Here is a 15217-nt window from a genome sequence, read left to right on the forward strand (position 1 = left end):
CTTCTTTGCAACACACTTTGAACCACTCCATTTGGACTTTTCTTGGGAAAGTTATGGCATATATGGTGAGAGGTGTGCAGCTGTCCATGTATTGCAGAATTTCTGGATGAATGCCTACTGTCATTGGGCTGCCAATCCGTGCACAATTTGAATTTCATGGTTTTCCCTATACCCAAAGAAAGGTATGGGAGTCTTCTTTCCAACCCTGGAATCGGGTTATTTGGGCTTCTGTAGATGAAGTTATGCATTTTCTTGTACAAGTGCGCAGTTACCTTCATCCCAACGAATGCATCCACGTGACACCATCTTAGCGAATGTTATGTTTGGGGAATGTTGATCCCCATCAATAATGGGTTGTGGCCTGTTGATGCAGCCCAACTTGGGTTCAAGTTGTTTGATAGTTCAAAATTTAGTAAAACTGAAAATAACCGAACTAAACCACAAAGTTTACGGTTTGGTTTGTTCATAAACCGACGGTATACGGTTTGGTTTTGGTTCAGTCATTTTGAAAACCGAGGAGTTATGTTCAGTTGGCGGTTTTGGCAAAAACCGAACCAAACGGAACTGTGTACAACCCTAGACGGGCAGGAGAGCGAGGGTTAGCCAGGGAAGTGAAACCCTAGAGAGAGACGGAGAGAGGTATGAGAGGAAAGAAATTTTAAAACAAAAAAAAAAATGACCCTTCATCTATTTATAAGCGTCTCAGTCCCAGATGAAACCGTCAACAGTTTGGCTTAAGTCAAGCCAAAAATCTCTGCATCTCATCTCAATGGTCTCTCGGTAGTTCTAACAGTCGATAGTTTTCTGAGATGGCCTGAAACCATCGACGGTTTGGTACTAAACCAAACCATCTCCTTTCTTTTATTGCTTTTCCTTCCCTTTTATTTATTTTCTTTTCTTTTTCTTGGTTTGGGTTCCTACAAATTTGGTTTGGTATAGGACCAAACCGTCGACGATTTGAGGAGTCTTAGGAAAACCGTCAACGATTTTGAGTTACCCAGATCCAATAAGGGTAAAACAGTAAGAAAAGGTTTGGTTTTTCTGTCGATGGTTTCAGGAAAACTGTTGACGATTTTCCCTGGGTCAGCAGCCTATAAAAGGCACTTAAGGTTATTTTTTTTTAGAAATTTTCATCTCTTCACTCTCTCTCTCTCTCTCTCTCTCTCTCTCTCTCTCTCTCTCTCTCTCTCTCTCTCTCTCTCTCTCTCTCTCTCTCTCTCTTAGGGCTGTGAAACCCTCACTCTCTCTCTCTTCAAATTTTACCCCAAAACTGAGCCAGATTGATAAATAAACACCATTTTGGAGTCCTGACTGCAATTCTTAGTTGATTAACCGGGGTGGATTCATAGTTTAGGGATCCTAGACATCACTCCAGGAATCAGGTGAGGGAAATAGATTATGTCAGGTATTTTCATAAATTTAACCGATTAAATTATAATATGTGGTTACAGAAATTATTTATATGTTTTCTAAATATTTTGGTATATGGAAATGGGGATTCTGAATTATAATTGTTATAAGCATATTTTTGGGAAAATGGGTATATTAAATTGATTAAACCCTAGAAGATTATGATCCATTTAATTTTTCAACGAAATGTATATATTTTCCAGACAGTTATTAAAATATAAATTATCACTCAAATTGTGTGGCATGAGTCTATACTAATTTTAGAAAGCGTTGCAAAAATTATGGAATTATGATATGAGTACAGATGGTTGTGTGCTGAATACAGATGGCTGTGTGCCGATTATATATGGTTGTGTGTCGAGATATGATATGATATGATATGATTTTACATAGAATAAATTGTGAATACGACAGATTTTATACAGTATTATGAAAATGAGATTATGATACAGTTATATTATATGAAATGTATTATATGGTAGAAGAACCCTAATGGACTGGTTCAAATTAAGAGTACGGTATCGTAGCTATGATGATAGTCAGTGCAACCACACTACTCAGGAGAGTATTGGTACGGAATTCGATTTTGCCTACGAAGAGATGTTGACCGCCCCTGGGTCCAGACCAGATTGTGATAGGCAAATCGTACTACAGACACGTTAAGTTTGACTTAACCTGGTGGTGGACCAGCCATGGCTAAGTCTCGCCTTTGGGCGCACAACCCGATCATGTGGGGTTATTACATGATGATATATGAACGTTCCATTTAGAGGAAAATTCCTTATGTATATAATATATATATATATATATATATATATATATATATATATATACAAGTGTGAGTTCATATTTACATGATTTACCAGTTAAAGTTAAGTATTTAATGGATGTTTTCTTGCTACACTAAAACTCATGTTGTCAGATATTGATAATAATTTATTCCTTCTTACTGAGAGGTGTCTCACCCCAATAACTTAAATATTTCAGGAAATTCAGGTAGTCGAGTGTAGTGAGCTTCGAGATAGAGAAGGCATAGGTATTGCAGTTCAAGGTAAGTGTTTTGTGATAGGGATATGTTTTGTATATCTCGGGATGTATTAGGGATTTTCGGGGAAATGTGTATGTATTTAGGGTAACATTAGAACTCTGGTACTATATATGAGAGGTATGTATATTATGCTACCGCTAAATTGTTAGTATGTGTTTCTGGACAAGTGTATCCTCCAAACCCCACTTTGGGTTCAAGTCGATATTGATATTGTGGTATTAGAGCATCTTCATATTTATAGTAGTAGAATTTTCAAGTCGCTGCAAAAATAATATGATATTATTATAGATTATTCTTTTTATTCATTCTATAATTTAATTATATTTTATTAATACTTAATAGGTTGTAATGCATAATAAAATAGTATATGATTCATTTTTAATTAATAATTATGTTAACTATTATTTTAATTAATACATACATATTTTTATTAAGAAAAATATATATAATATTATTTGTTTTGTTAACAATAATCTTGTTCTTAGTTTATATTTATATTATATGATTATCATATTAATTTATTTAAAATAATATTATTAATTATATTAGCATTTTTAATTTTAAATACTAATTTAAATTAATAGATATTTCTCCTTCTTCATGCTAGAATTGAACTACATTTCATTTATAATTAATATATTATAATACATAATAAAATAATATATGATTATCTTCTAATGTATTTTATAAATTATAAAATTGCCACTAATTTTTTTTATATTTATAAAATTGATCCATGAACAATGCTACTTATAAGTAGTCAACAAATATCTTAAATTGGTTTCCAAAATTCACTTACATATTTCTCAAAAAAAAAGTGGTTTTGGAAAATCATTTTTTGTAATAAGTGTTTACTTTGGTATAAGTCAAACATTACTTTATATATATATATATATATATATATATATATATATATATATATATATATAAGTGCTTATTTTAAGTGATAAGTGATATGAGTACTTTTTTAAGTGCTCCCAAACTGTGATATGGTGCAATATCATATAAAGATTTTGAATATTTGAATGTGCCACAATTTTTTAAATAATTAAGAAAATTTAACAAAATGAACCTTCAATTTTACTAAAAAATTTTCTATTTCTTGTTTTTGTTCAATGAAAGAATAGACTATCACAACACATTTATTTGTGTTATTAAATTTTTATTTGTATTATTAATTTTTAACTGTTTTTAAAAGTAAAAAATAAATTTTATGTTTTCACTTGTTTCAAAATTATTTTTCGTAAATTAAATCATCTATTTTAAAAAATAAAATGACTATGTGAATTTAAACTATAATTAAAATAAACATATCCATAAAACTTCTAAAATTTTTTAAATAAGTAAAAATATTTTTATCATTTTTAAATTTTCATGTATTTGCATATTGTTCTTCTACTATGAACAATGAGTTTTGAAATATAGTAATTAAATAAATAATTACTATAACTTTTATTATAATATTTCTTAATATATATATTCTTGTATTTTTATTATTTAAATCGTATTCTTCATTTTTATTCAATTCAAGATAAAATGAACAATTTTTCAATTAATTTTTTAATTTTTTTTATTAATTTTAATAAATATTAACCAAACCTAATATTTTTCATTTTTTATTTTTGATTTTTTTATTTTTATTTTTGACTTCTTTTTCACAATTTTTGAAATTATTCACAGATGTTGCTTTTCGCGGGTGAATCGTTCACCGAAGGATCGCGGCCGTGTGTCTCGCGCGTCCTGCGCGCATTTCCCCGCAGCGCCTCCCTCCTTCCCCTGCTCTGCCTCTTTCCTTCAAACATGGGTTCGAATATTCGGAGCCAAGATCTGCAAGCACCACCGCCCATGGACGCAGCGCCGGAATCGCAGAGAGTGAGAGAGCATCGCTTGGGTTGACATTTGCCAAGTTTTGGCCGTAGCTTTTGCTAATTTCTTGCTCGGGTTTCACTCGATCCATCCATCTCCAAATCACCACCCTCCAAGCACCTATATATCTTCTTCAACCCTTTAGTTTGTTCTTCTTCATCAATTTGTTTCCCAGAGTGTTTGATTCTCGGCGTATTTGAGGTAAAGGGGCTGCATTTAATCTTAGGTCTGTGGTCATGGCAAGTGCTCAGTGGAGAGTGCCGGATAATCTCGCGAAAACGGCGTGCTTCAGGAAGCCATCAGTACTGTCGAAGGGCTATTGGTCATCGCTTTCTTGGAAGGAGATTCTGGAGCACCCGGGCACGCTTCTTCAGTTCCAATTGGGAGTCGTCTTCTTCCTCCATTTCCTCCTCTATACGCTTCTCAAGCCCCTAAACCTACCCTCCGTCGTTATCCAAACCTCGGTACTCGTAATTACTCCTTCGCTTTTTAATTTCTACTCTGCCTCTCCTAATTTAACCATCCTTCTGTTTAATTTTCCCTAATTTCAGTTGCTGATCAATTTCTTAATTTCTGCTTCACACACACAACAACACTCTCTCAAGGGGTGTTCCAAATGCCTTATTTTGATTAGGGTTTCTTTTTTTTTTTTGTTTTTTTTTTCCAACTTTAATGGTGGGACAATGCCCCCATGAAACTTGATTTTTGAAAAACAATAATTAATTTAAGCAGTTGGTACTGTATTCTCTGCAAGGCATGCCTAGAACATAGAAATTTATCATTCCATCTTCTGTTTCATGCATGATTTTTTTACATCATCGGCTGTTTCAAAGCATATGAAAGGGAAAGAAGGCTTCTTACGCTGAACTCTTCTTCTGCATAGCTAGTCATCTCAAGGATCTGGTTTGAGTATTTAGTAATGTGAGTGAACATTTTTTGTCAACCAGGCAGGAATAATATTAGGGGCTTGTCTAGGAAAAAATTCTGCGCTCCAACAGCTGATCCTTCCCGATGAATCCGATGATGTAATCACTGTGCTAGTCACCATTGCATACTTATTGTTCATCTTCTCTATTGCGGTGAAGACCGACGTGGGAATGATAAGGAAATCAGGCATAACTGCCTGGGCTATTGGCATTTTATCTGCAGTGATTTCAGTCTCATTCACATGGAGTGCCTCAGAACCTTTAGATGCCCACATGTTGACCCCCTATGGTCTTTCAGTACCACTAGACGCCTTCTCCCTCTTGCAAGCTATAACCCAATTTGCTGTCATAGTTACCTTCTTGATTGATTTGAAAATCCTAAATTCCGAGCTTGGCAGGCTCTCTTCATCCGCAGCACTGATAAATTACTGCATTGGTATTATGGGCCAGTATGTGATGGCTTGCGCCAGGATGTTCAATTCATTCTCAAAACTATATACATTAAAAAGCATTTTTCTTTCTGGGTGTTTACTACTTCTGATTGTGTTTCTTGGTCGGCCAACGATGAAATGGATCATTAAACGGACGCCAGAAGGGGAACCTGTCAGGGAAACTTACAGCAACACCATATTGGCAGTGGCGTTCGTATTGGCAGTGCTTTCTGATGCTCTGGGGCTTGAATACAGGTTTGGGCCTTTTGTGCTTGGCTTGGTTGTGCCAGCCGGGCCTCCATTGGGCTCGACACTGTCAAAGAGGTTGGACACCCTCACTTCAAGGATGTTCATGCCACTCTTGATGACTTATGCTGGATACAGAGCAGGCCTAAATTTGCAGTTTGATGTGAAAATATGTTTTGCTATGTGTTGCATTGTCTTTCTCAACTTTCTCGGGAAATTTGCAGCAATAGTTCTTCCTGCAAGACTCTACAAGATGCCCTACAAAGATGCTTTTGTTGTTTGCCTCATCTTGTGTGCCAAAGGAAACATTGAAATAGCCCTTACAGTTTTCAGCTCCAGAAAGGTACTAATTCTTTTAACTCCTTAAGAAGCAGTCTTTTAATTTTCTAACTAAAAGTGTTGAAAGTTCTATGGGTGTTTTTCTCATAGCTTTTCTAAATGTTAGTAATCATTCCTATATTATGTTGTGGTTATGCATGGCTTACTTAAGCTTGGATTCTGCATGAGCACAAACCTGATTGCGCTCATCCCCGTGCAAATTTGTTTGTACATACACAAGTTCATGAAGGCAGATTGAACAGGTTGCGTATCATGCCTCAATAGGGTAACGAAGCAAATGCATAGTTTTGTGCTAGCAACCATATGCTCAATATCATTTTATTCCTTCATTTTTTCTTTCTAATTATTTCATGAATTGACTACCAGTAACTTGATTTTACATCTTAGACAATGCCTATTCAGTTCAGTAATATAACTTCAATATTCCTTTAAAAAATCGCTTACATTCTTTCCATACTTCCGTTGTCTCTCTCATTGAGTTTCAGCCGTTAATGGGGGGTGCATACTTCACTGTGTCAATCATCTTATATCTGATAATAGCAGTGATCATACCACGTTTTGTGAGGCGCCTTTATGATCCTTCTAGGAGATATGCAAGCTACCAGAGAAGAAATGTTTTGTGCACGCCGAAGGATGCTGAGCTTCGAATACTCACTTGCATTCACAGAAAAGACGATGCCCTGGCCACTATAGGGCTATTAGAAACTTCAAATCCTACCAAAATAAGTCCTATATCGCTTTATGTGCTCCACCTGGTGGAGCTCGTTGGCCGAGCAACCCCTCTTCTCATGGACCACCAGCAACATGAAAAGGTTTCTTCTTCTTATGGGTCAAATGTGCGACATATCATTGACTTCTTTAACTACTACAAGGACCAGCATAAAGAGTCGCTCAATGTGCAAGTCTTCACCGCAGTATCATTTCACAAATTCATGCACGATGACATTTGTTCTCTAGCCTTTGACAAGATCACTCCCCTCATAGTACTTCCTTTCCACAGGAAATGGAATGTTAAAGGCCAAGTGATTTTGGATGATCCTACACTGAGGAGCATAAATTGTCAAGTATTGAAAAAGGCTCCTTGTTCCATAGGTGTTCTCGTTGATCGTTGCAACTCAAATGGTCCATCTTGTGTGTTGTCTTCAAAGCCATTACATCATGTGGCAGTGCTTTTTTTGGGAGGAGAAGATGATCGAGAAGCAGTAGCTCTTGGGAAGCGGATGGCAAGGAGCCCAAAAGTCCAATTGACTATTGTTCGACTCATCCCAATGGATGGTGGATCTGAAGATGACTGGGAGAGAATGCTTAATGCAGAAGCTTTGAAGATTGCCAAGTTTGAAACTTCAACAAGCGGCAATGTGATCTACAAAGAGGAAATGGTGAGAGAAGGGTCCGACACGGTTTCAATAGTGCGATCGATGGAGAGCAAATTTGAGCTTATTATTGTGGGGTGTTGCCACAGACCAAGCGCTATAACTGCAGGTCTCGCGGAATGGAGTGAGTTTCCAGAGTTAGGGCCGGTTGGAGATTTGCTTGCCTCCTCAGACATTGAAAGCACAGTATCGGTCTTGGCAGTGCAACAACAAAAACTAAAAAATAACTAGAAGTGATTTTCTCACTGTGAAGATGCAAGTTGAATTTCGCAGCAGTTTTTTTTGTGCTAGAGAATATTGAAAGGAAGTTCAGCATGGCTATTATTGGAATATGATTTCAGCGTGGAATTTTATTGTTTCCTCCATTCTATGCATCTTCCCTTATTTTTTTCCTTTTGGCTGGGTTTCACTGGTTAATAAAGTAGGGCAATCTTCACAACAGATATTCAACGAGATTTTTTTTTTTTATGCACCTTTTTCCATTGCCTCTGTGGAAACTATTCTGCGCATCATTTCATTTATTTGCCCATTCTTACAAATTTTAGCGAGAGACCGATCTTGTATGCGTCATGCTTGGAAACATGAATCGAGATTGTGTGAATCTGTTCTAAAATTTCATATTAGTATTAGTTTACATTCACATAATTCTAAGCACATGATCTCAAGTTCATGTTTCCAAACGCCACAATAATGAGTTGGGAAGAGCAATCTGGATTTAATTAAGGTGTTGGAGTGGGTTTGATGAGATTGGATTTTAGATTTTATGATTTTACACTCCTCCTTTCTATTAGGTGGGTTGGGTCAAGTCAGGCTAAGCTCAAAATTTAACCAACTGAACCAATTTGATCTAATTTGGTTTGGTTTGATACCCAAGTAGGTTGGTTCTTTAATTTTTTATTTTTTATTTTATCAAAAAGGAGTATGACTGAGGTTAGAATTTAATTAAACATATGCAACATTAACAATGTTACTGTTATTTTTATATTTTGTGCATTGGAGGATTCTTTGGGACTATGCTACATAATGTGAGATAGTCTTTGACTTCATATCCCTTCTCTCTTGCTTCCAACATGAAAATCTAGAACTATAATTATTGAAATGCTTATTAAAAAACAAACATTAGTATCATCAAAGCTCAACATTTATATTATAAGTATTTTGCATTGACAACATATAGAATAGAAGCCTTAGAAACAATTGAACAAGCATGTCTGCACCGGATCTTTTGCTCAGGAGGAATGGAAAAAAGCAGCAGTGGCGTTGGGTGTTAGTTGTATGGCAACGAGTACTTGGAAAGATAGAGTTAATGTCTGATTTAGTTGTGCAAGACAGGCCTCACAATTAGGCATTTTGGTAGGTCTTATACCTAGTCTCATCATCTGGAGACTCTAGACTCGTCGATGTAGAGTCAGGATGGAATCAATTCATGATTCGGTGAGAACTGTGTGGCTGGATATTATATATTGGCTGAGATCCATTTCAGACAAGGTAAATAAATGTGCACCTGCTTCTTGCACGGATATTGCAGTCCTTCGTGCTTTGAACATTCAAGAAAAAATGTGGGGGTTCATCTTCCTCGTGTAGTTAGATGGTGTAAACCTGGGATAAGTTAGGTTAAATTGAATGTGGATGGGAGTTGTAGAGGTAACCCAGGGAATTGTGGTAGTGGAGGCGTGATAAGAAATGAAAAAGGTTTATTTAAAGCAGTTTTTTTCTCATTATTGGGTCATGGAACAAATAACATGGCTAAATTGAATGTGAATATTTTAGGGATTAATCTGTGCAAAGATCTCGGATTTGATCAAGTGGAGATTGCATGTGACTCTGCTTTATTGGTTCAGTGGATAAATTCTGGGAAGTGCTCGGTTTGGAACTTATGGGATTTGTGGGAAGAACTTATGCTAGCATTAAGAGACATACAGTTCAAAGTGGAATATGTTTATAGGGAGGTGAATAAAAGTGCAAATTTCTTTGCCAAACAGGGTGAATCTTGTATTTCTCAATTATATATTTGCCAAGATAATCTTTCTCAGCAAGTTAGTGGAATGATTCGATTGGACTTGTTGGGTTTTCCTTCTTTGCGCTAATGATGTTTTGTGTTATTACACTTTTAGTGGTTTAGTTTTTTTTTTTTTTTTTTTTTTTTTTTTTTTGCTGGTATTTGGTTTTTTGGTTTGGTTTATGTTGGTTAAGTTAGTTTTAGGGTCTTGGAATTTACTTTTGTTGTCCCAAAGTCTCAAAATTGTAACCACGGTTTTCCTCCGCCATAAGTGAGGGGTTTTCTAATAAAGTTAGGAGGTGCCGCCCTCTTTTATCCAAAAAAAAAAAGCATGTCGGCTAGCTAGCATTCGCATTATCATTTACATCAAATCGGCAAATGCAAAAATTGTGAACGAAATGAGAAGTTAGATTGGGAGGTTTGAATTCTTATATTAATACTCATTATGCCTCCCTATATATATATTTTTTAAATTACACTTTTGCTAGTATGTCTGAATTGGATTAGGTCAAATCAGGTTGCATCCCCAACTCATAACCCAATAAAATAAAATAAAGATACAACTATCGTTCGACTGAGACATTGTTCAAAACTATTTCTTTAGATAATTAGGTTTGATCGGTCGAATGAATTAGGTTGGATGTTTAGTTAAACAGTCTTATTTTTCATTATAAAGCACAATAAATAAATATATAATATCATATAATAAAAATTAAAAGAGTAAACTCCTTACCCTTTTGCCCAAAAAAAAAAAAAAAAAAAAGGATTATGAAATTTTAAATTGTGAAATTAGATCGATGTACTTCCAATCCTAAACTCTGATTCCATGTGAAAATTGCTAAGAACTTCTCCAATCTCCATGAGCTTGTCGGTATGAATCTAGTATATTTTATTTAAATTTTTAATAAAAATATATTTTTTATTTCTTAAATTTTTTGCTCATTACTTTAACTTAAGAAAACTACTAATTTGTAAGTGAAAAATTAAGTTGATTAATTTGCATAAGCAAAAGTCAAAACATCACCAAATAAGATCAGGAATTGCTTTATAGTCACAAGCTCGCAAAGCTCGTGACAATCACCACAATCCAAATATGTATTTTCTTTCACTCCAATTGCACGCGTAATTCAACAATTCAAACTTTGTAGATAAATTGTAAATAATTCATGCTTCACATTCATAATCTTTGCATCGTCTGTTGCCTTAGAAGTCGTTTTTCGTAATTAAAAATTTATTATAAGTAATATTCAACTATGCTTTTATTAGTCGTTTAATTAATTGTTGGTTGTTTTATTTCATTTTTTGCCACTAATTAATTAACTAATTAAATGACTAACTAGTTGTTGGTTGTTTAATTAATTTTGTAACAAAAGCCGATAAGTAATTGTATGCATTGTTGTTTGGGAAGAAAAAGGTAGGCCTAGGAGGTATCACAAATAAGTTCTCCATTATATGCTCAAATGGTAAACTAATTAATCATAAACTTGTTTAAACTTATAAGCCCAATTTTGCCCAAAATATGATAATTATTCATAAAGCATAACGCTTATAATTAAAAGGATAATTAGCGATGTTATAAAATCACTTTTAAAAGTTCAGGAAAAATATACTTATAGCATAATAAATAATTCAAGGAGTGCAGGCACATTTTCTCCAAGAAAAAAACGGAAAAAAAAAAATGTTTCGATTTACCAAGAGATTCATTTGACCTCCAACTATGATCTGGAACAATGTAGTCAATGCCCTCGATTTAATCATCAAAACTGGACTTACTTGCAGTGCTATTTTTGTAAAAGTTAATTAGAGGCCTTTTCAGAATAAACATTCTACATTTCCCTTCTCTAACCTAAATTTTTGGATTTCACAACAAAGATTGTCAAATTCGAGCGCGTATAACATTAGAGCGAGAGAGCTATGAATCAAGCTTAATTTACCCAAATACGTAAGTTTGACTCCTTTCGGCCGCCGGAACTCTCTCCTCCGTCCATTTCTCCGGACCAGCCGCTGCTAGCACCTTTATTAGCCCCCAAGTCCATTTTCTTCTCCTTCTAGTTTCCCTGTGCATGCATGCATGCATGCTTCCATCCCCGGCCCGCCACTGTCTTCTTTTCTCATAGCTCGTGATCGTTAAGTCATTCAACTTGATTTGGCATTTCCCCTGCATACAAACGTCGATGGAGGGCGGCGCAACCGGGAACGGCGGCGCCGGCGCCTTGAAGATGCCGGAGATATGGGCAGAGTCAACTTGCTCGCATGAACCTCCCACCATGTCGTCGGAAGGGGTATGGTCGTCGTACCGTCAGTACGGGTCGTCGTTTTGGATTGGGATTCTGCAGCACCCAATCCCCCTCCTCGAGCTCCAGCTCTTCGTCATCTTCTTCCTCCACTATCTCCTCCATTTCCTCCACACCCGCCTCAAATTGCCTTGGCTCTTCATCCACGGCCTGGTATACCATTCAATCTCTCTCTCTCTCTCTCTCTTCACAAGGACCATAAACATTTCCTCTATCTTCTTTGATCACGTTCGTACGCTTCAACTGTATATATATATAGTTAATTTTCATGCATGCTTATGATTTTCTTTTCCACTAGGAGCACGAAGATGCATACACACATGCAAATAAGAAAGAAAAATATGTGAGCAAATTAAAATCAAGGACTAGTTGAATGCATTCCAAGAATGCTAATTTTTTAGTTTGGTAATTTTTTAAAATGAGCTATACATCATTGTATACACGTGCTAATTGCGATATTAATCATCGTTCCACCTACCTAAGTTTTTCTTGGGATTATGGCATAGGTGGGCTTCATTATAGGACAGGTTCTGAGAAGCAACCAAAACCTATCAAAGCTGGCTCTCAATGACGAATCAGAAACCGTGATCACCACCCTAATGTCCATAGGATTTGCACTGTTCATGTTCATAAGCGGGGTGAAGGTCGACCCAAGCATGATGATCAAATCTGGAAAGCAAGCCTTGACAATGGGTACCTTAGCCCTCTTCTTCCCAATCATCCTAACTACCCCCCTCTTTGAATTCATGAAGCGCAGATTTCCCTACAGCCAAATAGGCCTCAGATTCTTTGCCTTCTCCCAATCCCTAACCCCCTTCCCCGTCATTGCCTGCCTACTCACCGACCTCAAAATACTCAACTCTGAGCTTGGCCGCCTCACCTCCTCCTCCTCCCTCATTAGCTACCTCATCAGCTTTGCCCTCATGGCCATGTTCATTTTCTTCCGCGTTTCCTCCGAAATCTCCGTCCTGGTTGGTTTTAAAGTAGTGGTTGTCTGCATGGCTTTCACATGCTCTCTTTGGGTGTTTGTCCGGCCACTGATGTTCTGGATCATCAAGCAGACACCAGAAGGCAAGCCCGTGAGGGAATCCTACATCGTCTTCATCGTAGTCTTGGCCGTACTGTCAGCGGTGATCAGCGACTTTGTGGGGCTGGAGTACATGTTTGGGCCTTTCATCCTGGGGTTGGTCATCCCAGATGGACCGCCGTTGGGTTCGACACTGGCAGAGAGGCTTGACACTGTGATCTCCGGGGTGGTTGTGCCGCTGTTCATGACCTATGGAGGTTACAGGATCACCTTTCAGACGGGATTGAATCATATTTTCATGGCTGGCATATGTGGGATCGTACTTCTAACTGTTCTGGGGAAACTTATAGCCGGAGTCCTCACTGCCTGGCTTTGCAACATTCCTTACAAGGATGCTTTTGTCATCTCCATCATTATGAGTGCCAAAGGCATTGTGGATATCTGCCTCTACATCACCTGCAATGATAAGAAGGTACACTACTAACTACTAGTCATCCATTCTCATTTGCTAAAACTCAATAGCAAACAGCCAAAGACTGAGACTGAACGAGTTCCTTCTTGAATGCATTTATCACATTAATAGAAAACAATTAATACTCCCTTGTTTATGAATAATGCTATGCTAAAACTCTCTCTCTCTCTCTCAAATTACAGCAAATGGAGAACTCATTCCTGTCTCTGCTGATAGTCTCAGTGCTACTAACAGGAACTATCGTGCAGCTTGTGGTGAGCAACATTTATGATCCTTCCAGGAAGTATGCAGGGTACCAAAAAAGAAATATCCTCCACTTGGAAAGGAATGCAGAACTCCGGGTACTAAGCTGTGTCCTAAGACAGGATGATGCCCTAGCTGCCATCAAGCTGTTAGAAGCCTACAATCCTTCTAAAGAAAGCCCTCTCTCGGTTCATGTCCTCCATCTGGAAGAGCTCGTGGGCCGAGCCACCCCTCTCATTATCGACCACCAATTAGGACAGAAGTCTTCATCTAATTCTTCTCCCAGCGGGCTGCGCGCGCAGCACATCATTGATGTTTTTAACTACTACAAGCATCAGAATTTGGGATCAGTCAGTGTACAAGTCTTCACCGCAGTGTCGCCGTTCTTGTTCATGCATGACGATGTCTGCTCACTCGCCTTCGACAAGTCGGCATCCCTAGTATTACTTCCGTTTCATAGGAAATGGAGCGCGAAAGGAAATTTGATTTTGGATGATACTATTTTGAGGAGCATAAACTGCCAAGTATTAGAAAAAGCTCCTTGTTCTGTAGGCATTCTTGTTGACCGTCGTAAGATGTGTGGCAGCTCTAGTGCCTCTAATATATCCATGAGGTCAGTATTTCGTATGGCTATGCTTTTCATGGGAGGCGACGATGACAGGGAGGCACTGGTTCTTAGCAAGCGAATGGCAAGAAGCCCTCTAGTTCACTTAAGCGTTGTAAGATTGGTTTCTAAAGAAGCTAAACTGGAAGATCGATGGGAGAGAATGCTTGATGCAGAAACCTTGAAGGAGGTCCAGATTCGCAGTCCACTCAATGCCAATATAACATACTTGGAGCACAAAGTGAAAGAAGGGCCTGAGACAGCTCAAATAGCTCGGTCAATGGAGAACAAATTTGATCTTATAATTTTGGGGCGTCGCCACAAGATCGATTCACCGTTCACCACAGGTTTAACAGAATGGAGTGAATTTCCAGAATTGGGGCCAATAGGCGACTTGCTTGCCTCCTCAGACATTCAAAGTGGAGTATCAGTCTTGGTGGTGCAGCAACAACAATTGCAGTGCGATTGAAAATGGTCTTCTCATTCAGGAGATGCAAGCTTGAGACTCCTCTAATCCAAAGGTATTTTACAAGTAGCAATTATCATTCATAATTTAAAATATATCTTTCAACATATAGGATAGGGTTTTTGTGTCTGTAACACCTACATCAAACATACATATTATACTTCCAAGGAAATACTTACTTTTCATTAGTAATTAATTTTGCAACACACGTGTTAATATGCGTTCATATTAATTTGTAGGGCATATAACCTGCAAATGTGAAGTTAATTATATTTGCCTCATGAATGGGTGGTTCTCAGGTGCTGGTGCAAGAGGTGGTTATATATGCAGGCCTGATCTGCCCACAGAATAGAGGCAGCTTAATTGCAAAACTTTGGCAGAAGAGAAAGATCATCAAAATGCTGAAGAATGTTCGGAATGATCTTTGGGAGCATCACATTCTCATAATCCATATAAATGATTCATGATATGTT

General features: G+C 37.2%; 3 protein-coding genes across 3 annotated transcripts; all 3 read left to right on the plus strand.

Moving 5' to 3' along the window:
• Window positions 1-4162: 4162 nt before the first annotated feature.
• On the plus strand, window positions 4163-8101 carry LOC131166474 (cation/H(+) antiporter 15-like). The gene is made up of 3 exons (XM_058125075.1): window positions 4163-4788; window positions 5272-6270; window positions 6752-8101. The coding sequence occupies exons 1-3, from the start codon at window positions 4561-4563 to the stop codon at window positions 7868-7870; spliced, it is 2346 nt and encodes a 781-aa protein (XP_057981058.1). The 5' UTR covers window positions 4163-4560; the 3' UTR covers window positions 7871-8101.
• Window positions 8102-11812: 3711 nt separating this feature from the next.
• Window positions 11813-13443, plus strand: LOC131165920 (cation/H(+) antiporter 8-like). Its single transcript, XM_058124099.1, has 2 exons — window positions 11813-12085; window positions 12439-13443. Exons 1-2 carry the CDS (start codon window positions 11813-11815, stop codon window positions 13441-13443), a joined length of 1278 nt encoding a protein of 425 aa, XP_057980082.1.
• A 173-nt stretch (window positions 13444-13616) lies between these two features.
• On the plus strand, window positions 13617-14747 carry LOC131165921 (cation/H(+) antiporter 4-like). The gene has a single exon (XM_058124100.1). The coding sequence runs from the start codon at window positions 13617-13619 to the stop codon at window positions 14745-14747; it is 1131 nt and encodes a 376-aa protein (XP_057980083.1).
• Window positions 14748-15217: the final 470 nt, after the last annotated feature.

Source organism: Malania oleifera, chromosome 10 (genome assembly GCF_029873635.1).
Source record: "Malania oleifera isolate guangnan ecotype guangnan chromosome 10, ASM2987363v1, whole genome shotgun sequence".
NCBI lineage: Eukaryota > Viridiplantae > Streptophyta > Magnoliopsida > Santalales > Ximeniaceae > Malania > Malania oleifera.

What these genes read in the sequence shown, in the direction of transcription:
- LOC131166474 (XM_058125075.1), top strand. Translation starts at nt 4,561, where the DNA reads ATGGCAAGTGCTCAGTGGAGAGTGCCGGATAATCTCGCGAAAACGGCG. An exon ending in CCGTCGTTATCCAAACCTCG is followed by an intron (nt 4,789 to 5,271) that starts GTACTCGTAATT and finishes TTTGTCAACCAG; the next exon opens with GCAGGAATAATATTAGGGGC. An exon ending in CAGTTTTCAGCTCCAGAAAG is followed by an intron (nt 6,271 to 6,751) that starts GTACTAATTCTT and finishes ATTGAGTTTCAG; the next exon opens with CCGTTAATGGGGGGTGCATA.
- LOC131165920 (XM_058124099.1), top strand. Translation starts at nt 11,813, where the DNA reads ATGGAGGGCGGCGCAACCGGGAACGGCGGCGCCGGCGCCTTGAAGATG. An exon ending in GGCTCTTCATCCACGGCCTG is followed by an intron (nt 12,086 to 12,438) that starts GTATACCATTCA and finishes ATTATGGCATAG; the next exon opens with GTGGGCTTCATTATAGGACA.
- LOC131165921 (XM_058124100.1), top strand. Translation starts at nt 13,617, where the DNA reads ATGGAGAACTCATTCCTGTCTCTGCTGATAGTCTCAGTGCTACTAACA.